We start from the raw sequence: 25,972 nt of genomic DNA, 5'->3' as shown, positions 1-25,972 counted from the left end.
GGGAACTTGCTCCTGAGACTTAAAAAAAGTATGACTTCTAAAACCTATAAGTGTAAGGATTTAAATTATTTTGATCATTACGTGAACCAGGAGTCAACTAGCAGGCGTCGCGTTTTTTAAGTGACTAGGTTATGATTTGATTGATGGAAGCCAAAAAAAAAAAAACAAATGTCTGTGGCTGTGTCGAAAATTGGAGATTGGTTTGAGATGGTGTGAATAGAAAAGAAGTAATTTTCAGTATAAAATAGCGGTAGTGCTGCCCAAACCTATTGTCATTAAGATGCTAACCCAGCGACTTGATCTGCTGATGAAACAACCTACGTGACAAGAACTATTGTGCATGATTAAATGGGCACAATGGGTATCGCTAATGTGTGGGACACCCAACCAGGGCTATAGTGTGTTTTCACTCAAATGAAAGCAGGCAACCATATTGGTTACCCAACACAACAAGAACTTTCGCACAAGTTTGCATAAAAATGGAGGTACAACTTCCCTAGGATAGTTAACTGTTTGATCTTGGTACACCAACATGGCCGATGTGACGATCACATGAAAATGACTATAAATTGTCTGTACTCTTTCTACCAAACACAATCGAGGTGACTGAACCTCAGACGGTGTTTATCTTACAGGTAGACGATGAGAGCTGGCGAAGAATTGGGACCAAATCAATGAGGATTGCACAAATTATGGGTGTTTTATCTTAAAAATATTTGAAAAAGCTTTGGTCCAGGGTTCCTGTTACAGTACGCAAAGTATAGTTTGCTTAGTTTTGGGCCAAAGTGCTGAACACATTAACAGTACACTTTGTGGGAGTAGTGGAAGTTTTTCTTGTTAAAGCAAAAGTTGCTCACTTGCTGGAAAATTGTTGAGACCAGAATGCCTAGAGTAACCTACTCTAAGCCTAAGCATTTTGTGCAATTCATATTAAAAACTCTTTATTTCTTAAAATAGGTATGTTTTGTTAAAAGAACGGGAAACATGCTTAATACTCTGAAACATGAGGCAAACCGACAGGGAGTACCCATGCCATCTCCAGAAAGATATCATAAGGTGTGTATAGCTAGGGCTAATGTAGAGAAATAAATGTAAAATTTATGTTTGGTTTTGAGTGAACTTGGAAATACTAGATGCACCGCAGGGTCTCATTCAAACTCCTCTTATATACAGGGAACGGCAACCCATGCTCATATTTTGTTTTAAGATATTACATTAATTTAATATGGCATTTCATTTTCTTATAATTTCCTTCCTCACTATTTTCATTAAAAGTGCACTGATTTTGCTAAAATTTGGTATGGTTAGAGTGGTTTTCTTATGAGTGGGAAACGACAACTGTGTAGTTCCAGAAATTATCCAACCCCCCCCCCCCCCCCCCCCCCCCCCCACCGAGAGGAATTTGGAATTTCTCTTTAAATGGATAATTTCTGGAACTACAGAATATGGTAGTCATAGTGTATAGTTGTAGTGTATCTTACTGTAGGTGTGACTGATGAATTACTGGAGGACAAATAAGAAGCCATTTGAATGTTATGGCATGTTGTGTTGTTTACAACATGTCCCTATCGTAAGTTTTCCACTCATACAAAAACTGTTTTAACCTCATGCATTTACTGTCATGTACTGAAACAAAAACCAAGCTTGGGCTCCCTATGGTGTATATTAAGCAGGTTTCATGTTAATATTGGCATAAGAATGATATTCAATGTATTTTGGTGTCTGATAGGTGAAGAAATCCATGGCAGTTATCAAACTGGTTCTTGGAGAAAGGGTAATAAACTATCTTTGAACATCTCTACTGTAATAAATGAATAAATAAAAGCATGGAAGAGAGTTCAACCTACATATGCAGAGGTGGATCCAGGGGTGGTAATATAGGTGACTAATCACCCCCTTTTGCTCAAATTTCTCAGTATGTCGTTAGTAACAGTCACCCCCTTTTCCTCACATTCCTGGTATAACCTTTGTAATAGTCACCCCCCTTCTAAAATTCCTGGGTCCACCCCTGATGTGTGACATAAAGCACACTCCCAACCAATCAAAACGCAAGGTTCTATAACAATTATTTAAAAATTATAACTGCTATGGATCTCACATTTTGATTGACTGGGAGTGTGCTTCATGAGAGCACACAGGATGTGCACGCACTTAATTCTATTTTATGTGTATTAGAATATATATGAAAAAAATTCTTGTCTTGAACGGGAGCTTTCTATTTTGTCTTTCAGATCCAAAATATCAGTTATTCTATTTGTATTTTATAAAAGAAAAAAAACTTGTGTGCTGTGCTGTTTGCTTCTCCTAATACTTCCTTCAAACAAAACCCTGTTCAAGTTATATTCTTGGGTGTTGTGGGGGGGGGGGGGGGACTAAAACCCAGATAATGAAATTTGCTGCTGCTGCTACAAAATTCTTGATACCTTCAACTAAAGTTTTGTTTTCTCTTGTAGGAAAAAGCCCTTCAAGACCTTGAGAGTCAAGTGTGGGAATTTGATGAACAAACAGAGTTTGATTATAACTTGAATTTAGAAACAAATATTGGTGAAGAAAAGAAACCAGAGATTCGTGAGGTTCATTCTGCACCTGAACCATCAGTGCTACGGACATCAGAAGATAAAACACTCAATGAACAACCTAAATCAAAACTACATACTGAAAATCAGGGATTATCACCAAACCTGTTGAGACCAACATAAAAAAAAAACATCTTAAGAAACTGTGTGCTACTAAAATCTTTTTTTAATCATCCATACACAGTAGGCTTTAAAGCTAGAAGCTTGTGGGGCCATGTATCCTCCACACACACTCTTTACTATATTTGAATATTCTATGCACACAACTTAACTCACATGATTTTTATAGAGAAGGGGGGTAAATTCCTGAGAAAAAAACTTGTGGTATAGGAGAGAACAACACATAAAAAAAAAAGGAAAAAAATCAGAAATTATCACCAAACTTTTTCAAAGCCAACAAAACCCACTTTAACACAGATAGATCAGTGGGAAAAAGAATGAGGTGAAAATACGGTCAGAGAAAATATCCTTGGGGGTAACCAATCAAAACACTGTCCCGAATTTAAACGTTCTCCAATTGAATGGACACTGTACTATCATTTATCTGTACGATATTGATTATCTGTTCATTCTGAGTTTATTTTCACTTTCTGAACGTCAAAAGGTTGGGTGTTACAGAAAATCCACCAACTTACGAAGAAATATTTAGAATTTTCTATAAACTTTTTCAAGACTCTATCTCTTTCTGTTTCTTACCAACTCATTTTATATTTGTATATAAAACGAGGTATTTTCATCATTGTCTGATCAGCCTTCAGCGATATAAGTGAGGTTTTCCCCCATGTTTACCCCTGAAAGCCACAAGCTATTATGGGTATGGGAAAGAAGAAAATTTGAGGCGGTGATAGTTTGCTCCATATATAACACAAACTTATGAAATGATCAAGCGAAAACATTAATTTTTTGTTTTGTTATTTACAATAAATATGCTGGGGCCATTTTTGGATAGTATTTGGCGTTGCAGAAGTCAGTGACCAAGAACTTTACCTCTCTCTAACCAACAGCTTAGGCTGCTTATTCAGTTTTAACAAAAACTATATATATCCACAAAAGGGTAAATTTTATAAATACTATACATCTTCGGTATGGTACAAAGTTAACACTAGTTTATAGCCCCATGCCTGATTTCATATCGTGAGGGACTCGTTACGAGTCCCTGAATATCGATAATCAAGATATTGAAGAAATAGCAAACACGTGCTGTGAAGCTATAAAGCACGCGGGGATTGGCAGAACATGAGAGAAGTGTTAGGAGAAGCATGACGCGTAGCGGAGTGCTTCTCGACACTTCTCGAGTGTTATGCCATTTGCCAAGTGCTTTATAACTGGAAACAGCACGGCAAGCAAGTTGTGTTTTGCTAGGAATTTCTGAACTGAAAGTGCGAGCACGTGCTGTGTACTCTCATAAAGCACGCGCTCCAAACCAATCAGAACGGGAGATTTATAACAGTTATTTTACAAACCCATTCAGAAACTAAAAAGTTCAATAAGGAATGTATGGATTACTTTGTTCACCGGCAACCATGCACTTCTTAGTAATTTTTTTTGAGTCTGTGTTCTGCTGATCGCGCGAATATAAAATGTGAACACTTGTATAATAGCTATGCTTTCATTCGTTTTATTGAAATTTATTATCAAATTTAAACTTTTAAATTCTATTATTTAAATACTTAGTTTTTAATTTAAATTTCAAAATAGGGTTTACTTATCTCAATAGAACTTGTAGCCATTTTACTTTAGCTCTGTATGAGCTTTTCCTAAGTTATTTTATGAAAACTCTCTACCTCTTGACATGTCAACCAACAAGAAGGCTGAAAAACTGGCTCGGCTTGCTTAACCAAAGGAGGCAAAAATTACGCCGATGAGTTTTGGTTTTGCGTTTACCCCAAAACGATCGAAAACGCATTCATTTGAAAACTCATACATACATTTGACATTTATGGTATTGGTATAAACAGGGAAAACGTTTTGATCGCTTTAGTTTGGACGGGCGAGAAAAAAAAAACGCTAAAAGAACGCTAGCGTGGGCGCGAAGAGTTTCACGAAGCGTTTCACAAAACTAAAACCGCATTTAGTGTTGGCGCGGGCTTATCTGGGACAGGGAAAAGAGATTAAATCAACCACGTGCAATTCCTTTTCCATGTCCTTGAATAAAACGACAGTTTTCATCTTATGGTTCCCCTTAAAAAAGGTTAGCGAATTAATCACCGTTGCAAACGTTTTCCATTGAGAGGAATTCAATTTTTAAAAACTATATACAGCATCTGTTTGAAAAAGTTCTACTTGAATTACAAGACAATTTTATTTTATTTTCAAAGGACAGTAATTAACAGAAACAATTTATAATAGGCCCTTTGCAGTTAACGGTCGCGTGTCTGTACTGGTAAGCAAATTTTTTTATTTTAAATTGGTGATTCTTTTTAGCTACTTGTAAAGAACTGAAACGATGTGTAACCAGTGTGTTACGAAATGCAGTTTTATTACGATCTCTCGAAACAGGTTGTAGAAATTTTGTTTGCTCTCCAGTATATTTAACCCATGGGAATCAAGATGTTCATTCATTTGCTCTCAGTGAATTAATCAGGACGTGATTTCTAGGCTGCAAAGGGCCTATCCCGCTATCAGAGTTTTAGATTCTAAGATATTCTAGCTCATTTGTTGTGCTAGTTGGACATTAAGCAGCGGTAACTACGGGTAGGGGAACCATGAATTGAGGCTGCAGGATAATTTAAGATTATTTAATCCTCTACCTTACGGGCTGTTGTCATGGTATGGTTACCAAGGAGAATTAAACTCTAAGGCTGTAGATTCTAATGCTGTTGCAGCCTTCTTTTTAAGTCTTCGTGCACATTTTGGACAGTTTCTATCTGCAATGCATTGTTTGTGGTAGACGGCTTTGCATTCAGGACACTGCAGACAACAACAATAGTGATAATACAATAAAATAATGATATGAGATTGATATTTACTGATTGAAGGGATGCAAGTCAATGAATCGAAATATGGCGACCAATTTGATTAACTATTGTTCTTCACTAACTAGCGACTGACTAGCCTTGTGTTCACCTTGAAACTAGTCAGTCGCTAGTCAGTCCTGAACAATAGTTATTTAGATTGGTCGCCATATTTCGATTCGGTGTATCGTTATACCATGAATAAATGAATGGATCGATGGATGGATGGATGGATGGATGGATAGTTATAGGTAGGGGATAAATAAATGAGATGAAAAAATAGATGGATGAACTGATGGATGTATATTTATAGGTAGGGGATGAATAAATAAGATGTAAAAATGGATGAATGGGATTAAACAAATGAGCAATGAATTAATGACAGGAAGCAAAGAACAGACGAATGGGATAAATGGATGAATGAATGGACAAATGGGATTAAATAAATAAGAGATAAAGTAGGGGTTCTCTAACCATAATTATATTATGATCATCTATAACTAACCTGTGTTGTAGTATTGACTTGAAATGGATAAATAATTTTTGGATCATTACAGAATTCACAGATAAAACCCTTTTGACAACACAGCTGAAAAATAACAATGGCCTGAAAATGAGAATTGAAAACTAATGCAATGGCCTTTATTTAAAATACTAGGGAAAAAAATATTAAGATTTTGTTGCAAAGAGTATTAACATGATGAAATCCAAAGTTTAACCATATATGCAAAGAATTTCTTAATCTTCTGAAAAAACAGCATTAGAAATTGCCAGCCCATATGTTATTTCTGGTATCGGGAAGTACATTTGATTCAAAAATGAAAGGCTAGTATTTATGTTTAATAAAATTAGATGATCGATAAGTAAGGCTCAAGTCAAGCATCAAACTCCACATGAGCCAAACCTAATGGATTTAAGGTGCTACTCTGACGAAAGTCGCTCAAACTTGGATTCAGCTGAAACTTCCTAAGAATACTCTTTAAAGGTCCAATAATCACTGTATGAAGTGTTTTCTCGATATTCAGGACGAAAGTATGATATTTTTACGATTATTTTTTGGAGTCTGTGACGTCATACACTCAACATCGAACATCGCTCCATACATTTCTTTGTAGTTTATGATCAAAATATCAGTAGTAAAGGGAGAAAGAAATACCCAAACACCCCAAAATATAAATTATAGTCACAAGTAATGTGAAATAAGCACATTAGCCACTCTTTGGGCTTCATAGGAATAAAATAAATTAAGGATTTATATACAAAAAAATATATGTAGCAATGTTTGATGTTGAGTGTATGACATCACAGACTCCAAAAAATAATCGTAAAAATATCATAATATCGAGAAAACACTTCATACAGTGAATATTGGACCCTTAAAGAGTATTCTTAGGAAGTTTCAGCTGAATCTAAGTTTGAGTGATTTTCGTAGTTTGAGTGATTTTGAGTAGCACTTTAAGAAAGCGGTCTTCTTTGATGTAGTTAGGTTCAGCTCATGTGAAGTTCGTTGTTTGATATGAGCCTAAGCAAATTAAAGCAAATAAAAATACTCCAGTCAGTAGGACGAGGGAGATCAGCCTACAGAAATAACCAAAATAAAATACAAAACAATAACATACCTTGCATTTATAGACATGTTTCTTGCAGAATGATATCACTTTCTTCAAATGATGAGCAAGCTGGCCTGAATTAGTTTGAATCAAGTCCTGAAATATATTTCATAAAATTAAGCAATAATGCTGAAAACAAAAAAAGGGGTGAGTGGGGAAAGACAGTGCTGTAATAGAGCTGGCCGCCCACATGATTAAGAAAACAAAAATGGTCCAAGGCAGTTCCCTGAGGGACACCATGATTCAGTGTGAACTTATTAGTTTAAATGACAGTGAATTATATCAGGATTTGCATGATCACGTCAATGCAGCCAAGATAGGAGGCACAACAATAGTCTTTTTTCCCCGAGAAAGTGAATTCTTTCTCATGTAAATTACATTAGTCCAGAATCAATTGTTCCTGTCTCGATCCTGTCATGGCTGCCATCGCGTGATGGTGCAAAACCTCTATATTAAATAAAATAGTATCAAAGATAGACAAGTGCATAGTTAAGTGTTAATTATAATTACCAGAACAGAATACTGGTGTATGTCATCCCACAAGTATTCACGAGGCCATATTCTTCGTCTTACTTCATCAGCAATGGGTTCTTTACAGGTGAACAGAAACCCCTTCAAGTGTAGAAGCTGTTTGCGCAACATCTAAAGAACAGAGAAAAAATTGCAAATGAAGATCTATTGCATGATCACAGTGCTTTTCAAAGGTATGGATGGAAAAGTAGAATTTGCCATTTCAAAAAGATAAGATTTTTGTGGACATCAATCAAAGTGTTAATGACATTATCAGAAAACACCACGTTTTCAAGCCGACAAGTTGCAGCCCATGCAATTTCATAGAACCACTTTGATTGACCCTACTTCTGCAATTTTTACAGAGGCAGGAAAGCCCTTGAAGCACAGAGAGAACCAACGAACAACTCTACTCACATACGTACATCACTGAGCATGGCAGGGCTCAAACCCAGGGTTGCCTTGGTGAGAGGCGAGCGCTCTCACCGCTACGCCACCCATGCTTCACACTTCTGCATGTGTTATTGACAAGAATGTATGGTAGATCTTTTGGACTTTCATTGAATGGTAGTGAATCGCTAAGCTCTTTGTATGAAGTAATAGTATAATGGTTGCTTAAAATTGGCTCAGTATGTTGGGCACTGGACTATTGTGTGGAAGGACATGGGATCAAGCCTTGGCAAGTCCAACACTCAGGGTATTAAAATATCTCAAATAGAAGGTGCTGCCTTTGCTCTAAGGATATCTGCAAATGATTAGACTTTCACTGTGTTGAATGACCATGTAAAATGGCAATGACTTCTCCTTCAGCCACCTCCTTTAAATAAAACTGATTTATTTTATTTTTTATTCTGTACAGATACGTCTCATATGAATGTGTTTGATTGAATCTTTTAATGGGTCACCTTAATTTCTTGCAGCTCCTCAACAACGTCGTACAACAGAGGGTTCGTTTCATCGATATTCAGCAAAGGTTCTTCTTCAATTTGTAACAAGAACAACTTCGCAGCTTGGCATACTTTGTGTTTTCTAAGATCCCAATTGTAAATGATCCTTGCTGGTATAACATTTTCATCATCACTATGGCATTCATAGCAGTAGTAACAGCCATCATACCTACACACTTTAGCCTGTCCATATATCATGCCTAAAAACACACCATGGGTCAGACTTGTGCTAGAATAATATGTAGAAATATGAAAAAGGATGATGATGAAGACAAATAAATGATGGTAATTGAACTGAGTGGAGTGCAATTTGGTCTGAAATCAAATGCGCGATTACAAAATCACACGACCACGTAGCGGAAGTGCGATTTGTAATTGCAATTTTGATTTCAGACCAAAATTGCACGACACGAAGTTCAGTTACCACTTAATCATATCCTTTTTGTAATCATACATAAGAAAAAGACACAATAAAGAGTGCAGAATAATCAATTTCATGTAGTAGAAGAACTAAATGCGAACAAAAAAAAACATCTAAAAAAATATTTTTGTTGTTGTTGATTTTTTTGTTTTATTTTGTTTTATTTTATTGTTTAAAAAAGATTATTTTTTAGGATGCGATTAAGAGCTCCTAAGGATGCAATTTTGGAATTAATCGCACTCCTTTGAACCAATCAGATTGCAGGATTTGGCAGTGATTACAAAAAGGATATGATTAATAGTCTAATTCTCAGCTATAAATATCCTTAGTACCAATATTCCTTCCACATCCTTTGCACTGGTAATTCTGACTGTCCAGCCCTTTTTCATTCAATATCTGAGTAAGAATAGACATCAAGAAGTGTATCTTGTGATCAGCATGTTCTGAATGTACAGATGAACTGTGTGGTACCACTTCAAATCCTGGCATTTGTGGTTCTGTCTGGTCTGGACTGATGGGCCTTGGGATGGGAATCTGAGAATTAAGGTGCACAAACATTTATTGGTATAAGCTGTATCAAATGATATTCCTTTATTAATTATAATAAAATTGGTAGGATTATGACTATGATGAAATATACTTCAATGACAATGGAGCTGCTGTTGATGTCATTGAAGAAATAGAAAACGTGAGCGTGTGCTGTGTGCAGTCATAAAGCACAGGGGGATGGTCAGAACATGAGAGAAGTGTTTGGAGAAACACGGCACATAGCTTTTCGAGTGCTTTTCGACACTTCTCGAGTGTTCTGTCAATTCCCTAGTGCTTTATAACTCCATGCAGCACAGCAAGCACGCTTTTTATTTCTTTTACACAAATTTCATTAGCTGTTATTTTGGATAGAAATGAGGCAACTGAAAGTGTGCACACTTGCTCTGATAAAGCAGTTATTTCATAATGATAATGATGATGATGATGAAGATAATTATGATGATTGTGTTCATGGTGCTGTTCTTGTTGATTAATGATGTATAATAATAAAAATGATGATGATGATGATAAAAGTGCAGATGATGATGGTGTGTTGGTGCTGTGATGGTGATTTATGATGCATAAGTTGATGATGATAATAAAGATGATGATGATGATGATGGTGGCATGTTTGTGCTGTTGTTGTCGTTGATTAATGATGCATGAAGATAATGATGATGATAATGATGTCGATGATCTGATAATGATAAAACTGATGATGATTATGGTAATCATAATAATTATTGGTGCAGATGTTAATGTAAAAGATTGGTGGTGGTGTTTGGTTATCGATTAATAACACATACAAGATTACCTCCTCGAACTCTCCTCTTTAGAAACATGAATATTGGGAACGGAATATTGCATTGTGCAGTTCAAGAAGTTATCCATACTCCCCCTCCCCCCACAGAGGAATTTGGAATTTCCGAGGGGTAGGGGGGGTCAGAGAAAGAACAAAATTACAGAGTTCGTATGTAAGAAAATTGGAATTTCCAGGCATAGGTGGGAGGTCTTTACAAAATTCCTCTGTGGGGGGAGGGGGTAGTATGGATAATTTCTGGTACTACACATTCACGGATGTCTGTAATATTGTACCTTCTCTGTAGTTTTCTTCCCTCCATCTTCTTCATCATACACAGAAGTATCAAAATTTGCTTGTCCCTGTACGGTATAACTGCTCAGCAGGTTAGTATAACTGGGCATACCAGTAGTTGATTGTACATGTTGCAGCTTGCTGTCTTCAGGAGGAGCTGATTGTTCATTGGTCTTATTTTCTTCAGGAGTTTCTGGTTCCTTAGGTGTATTAGTACTAGGTATGGTATTTGTATCAAAGGCTGATGACCATCCAGTGCTGACTCCTAGCTTATTGCTGCCCATCATGGGAACTGGACTGATCGCTGTTGACCTATCAGCCTCTGTAGATTGTGTGCAAAATAATATTATGTTAAATATACTGATCCCTATATCCTGAATAGAGGTTCTTTCATATATGTACCCTAAGTGAACCTCTGTTGTATATATGACCCAAGACTGTGTACTATCTTCTTTAGAACACCGAGTTCTATCGATGACAAGTGTGGATCCAACATCCTCTCTTGTTTTGAGGAGCAATGGTGTGGACTCAAACAAGGTTGTGGAGTAGCATGCATTACTACAGCACTGTCTCACTGCTGCATAGTTCATGCCTAGTGTTGTGAGTTCGTTTCTCAAATCGACCACAAACACGAGACAGTAGAGTTTGATTGATGTGTTGTTTTCTCCCTTGCCATCAGAATTTTTGGGTTCTGGGTTCTTTGGTTTCTTCCCTCTATTAAAATCAACGTGTGAGTTAAGTGTTGTGTGCTGAATGTAGGGAAGATTGTAGTTTGTAGTGCTTGTGGAAATAACCTCACAAAACAGCTTCACCCCAGGCATAAATTATTTTAAAATTATTCAAAGGGGCTTTACCATTCTTTTTGAGCTATACACTATACACTGTACATTATTCAATCTTCTGTACAGAACCAGAAAATCATTATTTTGCTGCATAGACCCCTTGCAGGATACTCCCAATGCAGCCTAATTCTGAGGAAAAAACAATAGAATCTTACTTTCATTGGAACTGAAACTTATTGTTCTAGCCTCTGAGTTGAACGGCTCTGGGAATTGCTATTTAAAGCTGTTCATACCTGGCATTGGTATTTGATCTTTGTTGTCATCAGCTGTATGATGTGATATCTCCTCAGTAGAAAAAGGCTTTTCTTCAATCATATCTTTTTCAAAACAGGATTAGAGTAAAGTAAGATTATTGGTCTGTTGTCTGGTGTCTTCTGATGCTTAAGACTTTAACCAGTGACAGGCATTCCTTGTAGCATTTGTTTATGAGAGGAATGACACGGACCTTCCTCGTTACTGAAAGGTCCACACTCCTCGTAAAATAAAAGGAAACCTGCCATAAAGTGCCATATTCAACTAGAAACACCTGTCTCATTCATCTCACAAACAAATACTACAAGGATTGCCTGTCACATTATGGGAAGCACAGATGCTATAGCGGTGAGAGTGCTCGCCTCTCACCAAGGTGACACAGGTTCGAGTCCCATCAGGCTTCATGTTGTATGTGAGTTGAGTTGATCGTTGGTTCTATCCTATGCTCAAAGGTTTTCTGGGTTCTCTGGTTTTTCTCCCCCAAAGAATTCAACTCCTAAATTTTGATTTGATCTATTTACTAATCTATTAGATTAAGATAAACTGAAGATAAACAGACACAAACAAAATTTCAACATGCTCCCTTCTCCTAAATTATTAGTATTCTTACATGAGTAGCATACCTGTTTCATCCTCAGGCTCAATGTGGGGTTCGTCAATTATCACCCTTCTTTCAACAGGATTTTCTTCACCAATTACAACATGTTCTCCTTCCGCACCTTCATGTACACTCCTGGCAACTTCTATCTCATCACTGATAGACCTTTTATGTGGAATGGCTACTGGTTTTTGTACATGTGTAGAACTCGATGGTGGCTGACTGCTTGTAGCTCCATGTGTCTCTAATGCTTGATCATATTAATAAAAATTGTAATTGTTAATTAGAGCAAGAAAGAAAAAAAGCTTCAAACTTTTAGTTAACATGCAACAACCTCTGGGCTGATCAAACTGAAGAGCAGTTTTGCAGGGGGAGTAAACCCAGGAAACCAAGAGAAAAACCCTCGAATCGAAGGAGTGAGGAAACCTAACAAACTCTTATCACATGTGATGGCAAGTCTGGGAATCAAACCCAAGACCCAGATGTTAGAGGAGTATGTCACCCTTGATTTGAAGGGGGAAAAACACAAAACACATTGAAACTAGTTTGAAAAAGGTGAGCATGGTGTTGTCTTCAGAATGTTCTTGTTCAGAATCTAAAACCATCATGAACTACTAAATTTCCCAAGATGCTTTGTGCTAGAAAATTTAGCTACATTTACAATTGCTTGTTGGTTGTTACCTGAGGTAGTTACTGGTTGGGGGGAGTGAATGGCATAATGAGGTAGCTGCCATATTCCTGCCAGGGCAAGGGTATCACCTGTCCAGGTATTCAAGCTTGGTGTGTTATAATTAAAATTAAACTTGAATTCAGTTATTCCTAAAAGAATTAAAATAAAAAATGAAAAAATGAATGAAGTATTTTATAAACTAAAGAAATGAGCAAACATGCAAATGATTGAACGACAAATGAATGAATGAATGAACGAACGAACAAAATTATAGGAAAATAAGAACCCCCAAAAAATATACTGATGTTGAATAGCATCACTAATCATTACTATCATGAAGATCCATAAAAAAAATACTAATAAGATAAATTATAAATAGAACCGTCTACAATCCCTGGATGAAATTCCAGTACCCCAAGTTACCCTACAGATTACCCCCCCCCCCCCCCACCTCTTTTCTTGGCACCCCTTTGACAGACCTGGGAGGAACCCCAAGTTACCCTACAGATTACCCCCCCCCCCCCCCCCCACCTCTTTTCTTGGCACCCCTTTGACAGACCTGGGAGGAACATAGATAATATAGGTGGAGAGTGAGGCACTTTCAATCAGTCTTTCTTAAGAGCACAATGTAAGTCAAAAGTGCAATGCAATAACCCTTAGGCCACCATGGCCAGTGATAAACTGTAGATTATTATAATTGAATTGCATGTGCAATTGTTACCTTGCAAGAAGCTGATCATTATATATGGTAACTCTTCCTCTAGCATGAATGCAACTGGCTTGTAGTACATCCTATCCATGGAATGCAATAAAAGTAAATGTAGAAGACATGGAATGGGACAAAAAACATCTTTACATCAACTTTAAGTAGCCATCTTTATTTCTTATTATTTTTGCATTACTCTGGTGAAACTATTTATACTCCATTCTTCATTGAAGTACTCATTACTTCAATGGACAGACTAGACACTCAATTTCAGTTGATCAGCCAGTTGATTACAAGAATGAACATTCAGCCACAAGATTGGTGTACCTCATGAACAATGGCTTATGCTATAAGTGCATCAACCCATAAAATAGATCTATGGGAAAGGAGAATTATAACAGATACTGAAGATATCTTGACTCACTGTATTTTCTTGGTGTCTGACAGCATTGCATCAAGATAACTTTCCATCAGACAGTCATTCAAGGCCAGACGCACCCATGCCTGAAACAGTCCAGTAATATCATTATCAACAAACTAGCATCACCCTGCATTGATATATATGATAGGTGCTGTACTCACCCTGCATTGACCAATGGGTGTGATTATATGTGATAGGTGCTGTATTCACCCTGCATTGACCAATGGGGGTGGTTATACATGATAGGTGCTGTACTCACCCTGCATTGACCAATGGGTGTGGTTATATGTGATAGGTGCTGTACTCACCCTGCATTGACCAATGGGGGTGGTTATACATGATAGGTGCTGTACTCACCCTGCATTGACCAATGGGTGTGGTTATATGTGATAGATGCTGTACTCACCCTGCATTGACCAATGGGTGTGGTTATATGTGATAGGTGCTGTACTCACCCTGCATTGACCAATGGGTGTGGTTATATGTGATAGGTGCTGTACTCACCCTGCATTGACCAATGGGTGTGGTTATATGTGATAGGTGCTGTACTCACCCTGCATTGACCAATGGGTGTGGTTATACATGATAGGTGCTGTACTCACCCTGCATTGACCAATGGGTGTGGTTATATGTGATAGGTGCTGTAGCTCCTGCGTAATGTCTTTATGGGTGAAATGGACAAGGAAACTCCAAAAAGACTGAAAAAGCAACAAATAAAACTACTTTTCAGAACTAATTTTCAAATTTACAATCTGCTCCTTTAATATTTGCTGATAGTGCAGTTTTCTATATTATTTGTTATCGTTTTAAAGGAAGATTTATACATACTCACATGTGATGGCATGGATTCTGAAGAAATCTTCCCAAGCAGATTATAGAAATTGGACATCTATGACCAAAGACAAAGAATGTTTTTTTCAATTGTAGTAAATTTATTTGCTTCTGAGGGTCAGCTGTGTGTTCAACCTTCAAAAACCTTCAACTTGTATCAAACCCTGTAACAACCTCTGGGCTAATCACAGTAAGGCCTACAACATGGCTAACTCACAGATCAAAACCTGAAACAACCTCTGGCCATGGGCTAATCTAGGTCAGGACATGGCTAACTCACACAACAAACCCTGTAACAACCTTTGGGCTGATCTAAGTACAGTAAGGCCTAGGGCAAGGCTAACTCACAGATTAAACTCTGTATAACAACCTCTGGGCTAACCAAAGCTAGACCTAGGGCATGGCTAACTCACAGATTAAACTCTGTAACAAGCTCTGGGCTAACCAAAGCTAGACCTAGGGCATGGCTAACTCACAGATTAAACTCTGTAACAACCTCTGGGCTAACCAAAGCTAGAACTAGGGCATGGCTAACTCATGGATTAAAAAGCAATTTTGTGATTCTGGGCTCTCAGTGGTGAGGTGGCACAGTGAGTGATATGTATATAATATCATTATTTTGTTTTCCACACACCTTGATACCATGTTCCTGGTATCCATGTAGCAACACTGCTTCTATCAATGTACACAGCATTGATGCATACTGGTCATTCCTGGAAAATAACAAGATATGAACAAAACAGGAGACAACAACAAAAACAAACAAAAAAACAAAAAATTAATTAATAATTAAATTTCAATACAATTTTTACCCAATCTATAAGTAATATATACAGTATGAGTGGCCGTGTTGTATCCGCTATACAAACTCGAGGCATAGCACGGACACAAATATTGTAGATTACTTATCAAACGTCTAGGTTAGTTCCTTTGTGTTTCGCTAAAATTTTCAAGATAAAAGTGAATCTAGCCAAGAAAATCCATCTTAAAGTTTATGCAAATGAACAGGATTCTGTATCTGATTTACCAAACTCTTCACGGTCGTGATTTCTGTTGTGTTTTCCTCATGAATTATGAATGAGTTTAATAAATGAAAATAAAATACAAAAACATAACATACTTGTCAATATCAAAGTCACCATCCAAATGAGTCTTCTGTATCTATGACAGAAAATACAGCATCTTTAGGAGTGTGTTTACAAGAACATGCTGATCATTACTATCAGTCAAACTAAGAAAACTGTGAACATGTAATATATGTCTGAAATTGTGCCAAAGTTGTTCATCATTTAAAAGTTTCAAACTTCATATTTTAATCATTTTATTTTTAAGAAATTTGAGAAACAGTTTTGGTATAGAACGATTTTTGTAGCTTTCACAACAAACTTGGTACAAAACGGCACAAGGGTTCCAATAACATATACCAGTACATTATTTTGTAATGAATTCATTCTTGCACATGATTGATCAGAACACAATAAACATTCCAGACATGTTTTTGGTATTCATGGCTTTTTAGTTGGACTTTAATATAGCTACTAATTTTTTTATATTTAAATCACTGTGTAATGCATTCAGTTTTTCTCAGTTTCAAAAAACTTGAGAGCCAACACGGCAAGGATCAAGTCCAAGTATGGTAGATTATATATCATAACCTCCACCATCACCATTAGGGCTGTCCACAAGTTGCTTGGCAACTTTTGGGCAACTTTTCCGATTTCGAGCAACTTTTTCACTTTCGAGCAACTTTCATTCTTTTTTTAACTTTTACATGAATTTAAACAAATTATCACGCCAAATAAGGACAAAAAGTGAATTTTTTTTTTGCTCCAATGGTTTCAATGCTTGTCTTTGCAATTTGTATACACTTTGTGAAGTTCTGACACAATTCTGACACAGAACAAAAGCCCATTAACAATAGCAGCCAATGCTGGAGCTAATTTGAGTTAGCCAACGAAAGCTAGTATTGCCTGAGAAAGGAAAGTGCAGAGCAATCCTGCAGAAAAGAAGAGAAATGTCTGCGGTACAGTGAAGTATAGTTGAAGCCTCTGTTATGCTTAGATACAACGAGGAACAAAATATAAAGCCTTTATACTTCTATTAAAGCTGACTATAACATGATTGACTATAAATTTGCTTATATATTGCTTTTCTATCACATGATTGACTACAAATTTATTATAGTACAGTATTTATAACATTATTTATAAATTTGTATAAAATATTATATTATATGCATATTTAGTATTACCCTCAGTATTAAATATAGACATTACTTAGTACTTATTCACTGGATTCTATGATATTAAATCATCAAATTGATTGCAAATATGAACTTTTTATTGAGCAACTTTTTGGACTTTTTGGGACAACTTTTTGGACTTTTTGGAGCAACTTGTGGACAGCCCTAATCACCATCATCATCATCATTGCCGCCATCATCATCATCACCACCACCACCACTACCAAATGATCATCATCATCATCACCATCATCACCATCATCATCATCACCACCACCAAATCATCATCATCATCATCACCATCATCATCACCATCATCACCATCTTCACCATCATCATCACCATCATCACCATTTTCACCATCATCATCATCACCACCACCAAATGATCATCATCACCATCATTACTGCCACCATCACCACCACTAGATGCATCCTAGCAAATTTTTTGAACCTCACCCTGGACAAGTTCAGTTACTGATTAAAAGTAGAAAATAGCCAGTTTTCAAAAACATTTTTCGTGATTATTTGGTATTTGACCGAAAGTTTTGGCAGCAAGATTTTGGAGGCTCACCATCTATTTTTGAGCTAGTAATCCAACTGCAATGTTCAAATAGGTAAACTTTTGCCGCAAAAATCGAAAAAAATACTATTTTTAGATTTTTCTCCAAAAATCTTGGAGATCCCTGGAGTGCTCCTTATGCTGGTTCAACCTAGGATCTCCACCTTGTTTTGGGGTCACGTTAAATTTACGAGGCTTGCAAGTCTAGTGTAAGTTCTATAACTACTTGGAACCCTAGGTTTCAAAGTTAAGTCAATTTTTGAAACTTGAAAAAAAGTTGCCTAAAACATGACGCAAAATTATGAAACTTGCTAGACATGGTTTTTGAAGGTTAAGAGGAAGGTTTGCAAAAGAATCTGCATGAATTTCGTAATTTTACGCAAAATACAGCTAATGGTAAACTTTTTGAACAAGTTCAAAAATAATCTTTGGCTCTTTTCGACTATCAAATATATGAAACACACGACAATAATTATGGAACAGATAAAGATAAGCATCCTCTAACAGTGTATGGGATTTTTATGTGAAAGGAAGGCATTTTTATTTTTTTATTTAACATTTTCGGAAAAACAATAAGAAGCCATAAATCTTCCGAAATTCGTTTAAAAGGTTCCATACCTCGCAATACAGCTTAAAAGTGAACAAATAGTCGGGACAAAGCATGGGAAGTGACTAATTTTGGGATAATATTGAAAAAAATTGAGCTTATCCTCAGATGGGAATTCATGAAAAAATCAAAGAATATACCATGCAATTGAATTGTAGCTTGGATAATGCATTGAGTAAACATCCAACAAAGTCTGTCTATACGTTTTGAAGTGCCTAATAGATATTCTAGGCATCTTTTTTAAAAAAAAAACAAACCCCCGTTTTGCGGGGGGAGGGGTAGGGTTAGGGTTAAGGATATTTGGGATACCGATAGTATCGCCATTTTCAATCCTTATATATTATTTTGCAGGATTTAATACTTTTTCACTAGGACCTATCTTCATGCCCTTTTGTAGAAATTTTTTATAGCATTTGTATTGTGCGATAATGAGCCCCCTTAACTCGCACTCATTCTCTCAGCTCAGGCACATGGTTGAAGTTAGAGGTAAGTCATACTTTTGTCATACTATTTTTCTTATTTTAGCTTATTATGCTTGAAAAAAAAAGGTGTTTAACTAAGAATCTTTAAATATTAGAATATTCTTTCAGATCTTGTTTCGATAAACGGCTGCTTGACATGTATTTAGTGAATTTATTGCATTTTATACGATCGACGAACGGGTCAGTTGATCATTATCGACAATTTCTGAAATATTTGCTTAATAATATGACCTCGTTTTCTTATGTTCTAGAATTTATGCACAAAAAGCTATTGTAAATAAAATTAATCTGGTAGAGTAGCTAGATTGCTAATTTTTTCATTCATATTCTAACCGAATACCATATATTTAAGGCCTTACCACAGGAAGCCAAACATATTTTCATCTTTAGAAATTTTTATTTATTTCATTTTTTATAGAATTTTTAAAATCATGGCGGAAGATGAGTCTTCTTCGATCTCAACCGAAGAAGAATGTAGAATGTATAGGGAATTATTACAAAAACGGACAAAGGAATCTCTTAAAAAGAATCCTAGAGTAAGTTATTAATTTTGTAATGAAGAAAGGCAAGTGCAAATCAAACTTTGAAAGTTGTATTTTTTTCTCAAAAGGGGCTACTAGGCTACGACAAGTCATATAGACAGAGGTTTGCAAACACTCTTAAAGACAACCCAGGCATGGGTAAGAACAGACTATTAAAAATTTAATCTTTTGTTTGATATATCTTACCATTTTACCGCTCCATTAAGTAAACTATGATTTCAATTGAAAATTTTATCACCGTGGGTATGAAAAAATATTGAACCGACGTTTCGGACGTTATTCCTTCATCAATATGCATAACTATTTGTAATTTGAAATGCGCTATATAAGAAACTCACATTAATCAATTACTTGTCATTCTATATCAGTTTCGATTTTTATTTTAGTAAAGGAAGCAGGGGCAACAACCTGGAGAGATATAATGGGTGAACCACTTGACGAAGAAGAAAGAGCAAGATTAGGCTATAATACTGATGATGACGTTGAAAAGGAAGATGGTTGGACATCCACTGAAGACGAAATAGAGGGAACAAATGAGAGTAATGTCGATGTAGATGAAAGGATAAAGAAACTTGAGACTATGATATCAAATTTGAGAAATGATAACAAGAAAATTCAGACAGAAAATATTAACCTCAAAAGTGAAAACGACAAGATAAAGAAGAAAATGCATGAGCAGAGAAGTCGTACTTTTAAGTCGTAAGTAGCGCTTTTTAACTCCCGTCAATGCACGAATTAACAAATTGGAGCAAAGGTCGTGTGATGTAGCAACAGTATTTTGCTAAGCTGAAAATAATTCATAAGCACGAAATAACACAGCACTGTAATATCTTTTTCAGAAAATACATTTACAGTTGTCCCGTTTGCAGCTATAAAGGGTTGAACATGAAGCGCCATGTGAGGAAGCAACACCCAAATGACATGGACCAAGTGAGCTTCGTATTCATTATTACAAATATGATTTAGAGAAACAAATAATAAACCAAATACAGCGATACCAGCTATTTTTTATTTATTTATTTTTTCTATTTTAGCTTAAAATACAAAAAGAAGAACAAAGACTTAGAGCAGCCAGTAAACAGCGATGGTGTAAACTATGCTCGCCTTATAAGGCCAGGATCCATCAACATCTACATGTAAAACATAAACTTCAAACGTAAGTTAAATGGCTCCTTGATTTATGCTTTAGAATCAAAATACTAAATATAATATGTGTATATATTTTTTGTTATAGAAACTCTGAGACCTATAGACAAGTATTAAGGGAGGCTCACAAAGAATTTTTCTCACGAAAACATTGCAAAGCAAGTGGCGAAGGAGAAGACGCTGAAGATGAATATGATCAGGAATCCGGCAACAAGCAGCACAGAAAGACGAACAAGCAAGGATGCAACGAAGAAAAAACAAGAACGTGCCAAAGCAACAGAAACCGGAAGAGACAGCTCGATAGCAAAAGCCTAGAGGGAGATATTGAAAGAGGCGAGAAAGCAAAGAAGAAAAAAAGGCAAGGTGCAGCTGGTTGCGAAAAGACTGAAGTTGAAAGTAACGTCAATAAAAGAAAGGAACAAGAAAAAAGACAAGGAAATGCAGAGAAAGGAAAAAGAAGATCCATTGATACTACTAGATGTGATTCTGAGATGGAAGATGTCGGCGACCGTACATATAGTTTAGATAATGATCACGATAGTGAAGATGATGACTATGAAGTTACACAAGAAGATGTTTCAGAGGAATATTCAACCGAAGATGAAAACAATTCAAGCAATATATTGGAAGATTGGAATTCTGAACTCAAGGAAGGGGACAGTTTGTACGTCAAAGTTCTAAAAGGCTTCTGCAAGCATTTACAAAATCCCGATGGCGGCAGAAAAACCATAAGAGATTCCATTCAGTGCGCACAGAGGATATTCAAAATGGCGACGATCTTATCCAACAACAAGAAGATAAACTTTAACTGGGTTGCTAAACACGACGTCATTTGGGGTGAATTTGTTGAAAAAGAATTAAAAAGAAAAGAGGCAAATCCAAAGTTTGGACTATCAGCAAAGTCTTTAAAAGTCTATCTCCTTACTCTTGAAAAGTTCCTTAAATATGCTCTTCAACAACGCACGATAAAACCAAAGAAAAAGCACGACGTGGAGCAGCTTATAAAGAAATTGCCAAGCTGGAGACATTCATTGAGAAGAGACACAAGAAAACAAGAAGAACAACACTTTGACAAAGACGTAGATGAAATGCCCTCGAAAGAAAATCTAAACGAGCTGCTGACCCACAAGACCGCCATCAGAATAAAGGAATTTCTTAAATCATACAACAGGAAACACGAGTGCACATTACCAGAAATATTGCTTGCAAGAGATTATCTTATTGTGAGAATGTTCATCGAAACTATGTGCAGGTCTGGTGTGGTGGCTCATCTTACGATAGAAGAAGTGTTGAAGGCGAAGGAGCACGTTGTAGACGGGAAGAAGCAGTACTCCATAACGATACTATCTCACAAGACGCTTGTCGATAAAGGATCATCTTATCCAAGCCTATCAAATGAAATGTACGAGCTCTTAAAGAACTACATCATAGAATGCCGACCTTTACTTGTGACAGACACCGAAAAGCCAAACAACGCCAGGCCAGTGTTTGTTAGCAGTAATGGAGAGTCATTTGATTCGTCTTCAGTAGGGCGAAGAGCTGTAGAATTTGCCAAGAAGTTGGGAATTCAAAGAAGATTCACTCCCACACTACTTCGAAAAACATCATCAACAGTAGTGGCAGAAGAAGACCCCAAAACTCAAGAAATTCATGCACAGCTTTTGGAGCATAATCTCTCAACAGAGATACGATTTTACCGTCGTCTCCATAAAGAAAAGATCCAAGCTAAAGCTAGTGTAGTGAACCAAGAAAGGTTAGGAATCAGTTCTGCTCTTGGACACGTGAACAACCAAAAACTATGTAAAAGGAAAAATGAAAAGGATACAAATGAAACCGAGGAAATTTCCACCAAAGTTACAACTAAGGAGCAGCCTATGCCACTAGTTTCAGAAGTGGAAGAGATGCCAATAACATTTGTTCCAGACTCACTTGAGCCAAAGCAAAAACAAGTCATAGGACGGCCTACCAAATTCGGTGAGAATGCAGACCAAGAAATTAAAACCTTGTTTGTACATTTCTTTAAAATTGGTGTATGCCCAACAAACAAGGAAATCCAAAAAATCGTCAAGAAATCAAAGGTTTTGGGAAAGCATACATTGGAAGAAATAAGAAGCAGAATAGCGTATATAATAAAAGACAACCAGCCAGAATTACCACGAGGTACTGTCGATCCCCAGACCCTGGTTCAGGACTGGCTTCAAAAATCTTCAATCGAAACTAAGTCATCAGCCGTTTCAGAAAGACGTTCATCAATGAAATGGAGTGGAGAAGACAGTGAGCTAATAAGAATTTCCTTTGAAGAGGACATGAAACTAGAGTACATGCCAAGGAAATCTAGAATACTAGAAGTTTTTGAAAGCCCATCAGCTACCGAAGAGTTAAAAGAAATCTTCAACAGGGAAGATAATAGTACATGGAGGCAAAGGTGCATTGAGAAAGTGAGAACAGAATGGAAAAGACTTCATGAAAAGCTGCCAGGTTGGAAGCCATCGCAAACCATGCCATAGAGAGACAACACGAAATCAAAAGTTTATTGCGACACTTAAGAACTGAACAAAGATAACATTAAAAGTTGTGTTTTTGAGAAAGTCGGCACCAATGGAAAGAGATCATGAAAAAAGTTGTGTTTTGAGAAAGTCCCGCACCACTGGAAAGAGGTCGTGAAAAAAGGTCAAGCTACGACAAAGGGAGAAAAGACAAAAATAAGAACTGAACTAAAGATATTACTAAAAGTTGCGTTTTTGTTGTTTATTATATAATAAATCTTATTTATTATTCTCATTTTGAAAGTCATAGAGGAACTCTATATGCCATTAACTTTTCACTACTTTATGCATTCGGTGCAAAGAATGTGTAATATTCTCTACTAGGTATGCTAAAAGAAAGAAGATCTTTGATTTTTGTTTCAAAACATATAACAAATAAATTTCAAGTTGCTGTATTATGATTTTGATTATTGATAATGATTTTCCATTCACAAAATCCTAAGGACAGGACTTTAGCATGATGGTGTAAAAAAGCTATAAATACGTTAATTGGACTAAAAAAATACATAAGAAGGAAGGAATTTTCTTGGGAAATACTATTTTGTGAAGACAAAGCTCACCATCTATAATTTCCTGAAATATGGGGGGAAAACGAAACAGTAAACATTTTGAACATGTTCAAGAAGAGCACCATGTTCAAAAAAATTACTTAGAAATAGGTAAACTTTTTGAACATGTTCTAAAAGTTTACTATGTCTAAGTAAGAATTTTGAACATGTTCAAAAAACTTACCTACGAACTAGGTAAACTTTTTGAACTTAGGTAAGAATGCATATGGCCACCACCATCATCATCATCACCACCACCACCACCATCACCACCACCATCATCATTATCACCACCACCACCACCATCACCACCACCATCATCATTATCACCACTACCATCATCATCATCACCACTACCACCACTACCACCATATGATCGTCATCATCATCATCATCATCATCCTCTTCACCACCAAAACCAGGAAAACTAGAGAAAAAACCTTAAATCAAGGGAGAGACCGGACAGACTTGACTCACATATCATGCCCAGTCCAGGAATTGGAAGACCCTAGAGGCGAGAAGAAACTACACCATCATTGATTCCCTTCCATTATAATAGATGACTTGAACTAACTGGTCATGTGACCCTAACTCCCTTAAAATGAACAGTTTTGTCAAGATAAAAAAACCAAAATGAAAAGAGCATCTTGGCATCAGTAGGGAGGCAGAGTTTCAGCTCATAATAAGCAAAACAGGAGAAATGGTATTAGATATAAAATTGAATGTTTTATAAGGATTTGTATGGGAAAATGCGCTGGATAGCAAAAGCTTACCAGCCAACACTTTTCCCACACAAATCCTTGTAAAATATTTGATTTTCTATTTAATGTTGTTTCTTCTATAGTCAACATTTCAAGCTGAAACCTCACCCTCTTACTAAATTTGAAATGCTCTTTTCATCTCTGGAGTTCATTTTGACTCATTTTTTCATTTTAAGGGGGATGGGGTCACGTGACCTGTTAGTGCAAGTCGTCTATTATTCATCTGCGAGGGATAAAAGTGAGGATATTTCAGGTATGAGGAGAAACGATTCACTATTAAACAACATACTTCTTTGACAGTGATTGACAGCTCATTGATGATTCTATTCTTGATTTCTCTGTTCCTAGCAACTTCTTCTTCAGTTTCTGTCAGTAATATTTGTACAATGTGATTATACAACACAAGCTTTAATATTAGTTCAAAAACAAAGGGGAAAAACAAGTAAAAAGTAGATAATTAGAAAAATAATATTCTAGCAAAAATAGACCCATTTTGTTGTGGTGCAATGTTTTCCCATTTCAGACCATGTGTCCTTCTCTAGGGTGTCATTTCTTTTTTTAACAGTTGTGCATAAAAGTCAAATGAATGATACAACTCAAACAAACAATCTTATTCTCAAGACAATGAAAAGTGGCCTTCTGAAATGGAAAAACATTTTACTACGAAACATTATCTAGGTCTATTGCTACTTTGTTGTCTAGTAAGACATTTTTCATTGAAATCTTACCAACAATGTTATGTTTCCTCCAAGAAGGGATCATAGTTCTGTCACGTTCAGTTCTTCATTTCTTTTCATGTACACTAAACCTCTGAGAACCAAACTCTTTTAATGACTTATGCTTCCAAGGCTATTATGAGGGGAAATTATGTCAAGTCAAACACTATATTAACAGTCATAAACAACTAAGAAACGTATTTTGAACTACTTACAAATTAATGGAACCTTTAACATATAACTAGCATTGTTGTTGAATGGTTGGAACGACCAAGATCCAAGGTATAGGGCTCTCTTGATCTCCTAAGAATGAAGAGTCTTTATTAAAAGAAATTATTTCTTTGTTGTGAAAGTCGACAAAATAATAGTTCTGCTCCAGACTCCTGGACTATTACTCCACAGGAAGCCCAATATCAGGGACGAACAATAATTAATATTCATAACGAAAGTGTACAAATAAATTCAAAATTTGAATAAAGGTAGAGTTTTGTACTAGAGTGTATTCATTCAAACTGTTGAATAGTTAGATAAATGTATCTAACTTAGATAACTATTTAGTTGACGTTACCTAAAGTATTAAAAGCGCGCCAAATAACGGTCATGTTAATCCGGGGGGTTGTTTTACCAGAGAATGAGTGAATAGACATTCATTTGTATCATCGTTTCTCCCCCTGTTCTCAGTAGCTGTTTACTCGTAGTTTCAAATTTATGTGAGGTCAGCTAAAATAGTAGCTAACTTATCTAATTTAGGTGACGCCAACTATTCAATAGTTTGACTGAATGCACTCAGTGAATTACATTAAATCGATTACAAAAAAAAATTTGCTATTACATATAAATAACTTGGAATTATATCATTTTA

The 25,972-nt window shown here is 36.3% G+C and overlaps 2 protein-coding genes across 5 annotated transcripts; one reads left to right on the top strand and one right to left on the bottom strand.

The window, feature by feature from the left end:
• Positions 1-987: 987 nt before the first annotated feature.
• LOC148907480 (uncharacterized) lies at positions 988-3,254 on the top strand. The gene is made up of 3 exons (XM_089036585.1): positions 988-1,056; positions 1,730-1,774; positions 2,454-3,254. Exons 1-3 carry the CDS (start codon positions 1,030-1,032, stop codon positions 2,697-2,699), a joined length of 318 nt encoding a protein of 105 aa, XP_088892711.1. The 5' UTR covers positions 988-1,029; the 3' UTR covers positions 2,700-3,254.
• Positions 3,255-4,859: 1,605 nt separating this feature from the next.
• Positions 4,860-25,479, bottom strand: LOC148907479 (uncharacterized). Of its 4 annotated transcripts, none has more exons than XM_089036581.1 (19): positions 25,326-25,479; positions 25,123-25,243; positions 24,684-24,760; positions 16,080-16,120; positions 15,594-15,672; positions 14,961-15,017; positions 14,731-14,826; positions 14,132-14,211; positions 13,723-13,793; positions 13,013-13,150; positions 12,357-12,581; positions 11,715-11,798; positions 10,642-10,961; positions 9,351-9,552; positions 8,556-8,797; positions 7,651-7,782; positions 7,150-7,236; positions 6,036-6,119; positions 4,860-5,486 (listed from the first exon to the last, which is right to left on the bottom strand). In XM_089036581.1, exons 2-19 carry the CDS (start codon positions 25,154-25,156, stop codon positions 5,352-5,354), a joined length of 2,184 nt encoding a protein of 727 aa, XP_088892707.1. In that variant the 5' UTR covers positions 25,157-25,243; positions 25,326-25,479; the 3' UTR covers positions 4,860-5,351. The 4 variants fall into 4 exon arrangements, with proteins under 4 accessions (XP_088892707.1, XP_088892708.1, XP_088892710.1 ...); XM_089036582.1 differs by having other exon boundaries at positions 25,123-25,204; XM_089036584.1 differs by lacking the exons at positions 14,731-14,826; positions 14,961-15,017; positions 15,594-15,672; ... (2 more) ...; positions 25,123-25,243; positions 25,326-25,479 and adding an exon at positions 14,388-14,452.
• Between the last annotated feature and the right edge of the window lie 493 nt (positions 25,480-25,972).

This window comes from Actinia tenebrosa, unplaced genomic scaffold (genome assembly GCF_029948245.1).
Source record: "Actinia tenebrosa isolate PJP-AT-01 unplaced genomic scaffold, QUT_ActTen_1.0 PGA_scaffold4__44_contigs__length_22323623, whole genome shotgun sequence".
NCBI lineage: Eukaryota > Metazoa > Cnidaria > Anthozoa > Actiniaria > Actiniidae > Actinia > Actinia tenebrosa.
Note: the sequence above shows the minus strand (reverse complement) of the source record. Positions and strands in the feature narration are given on the sequence as shown.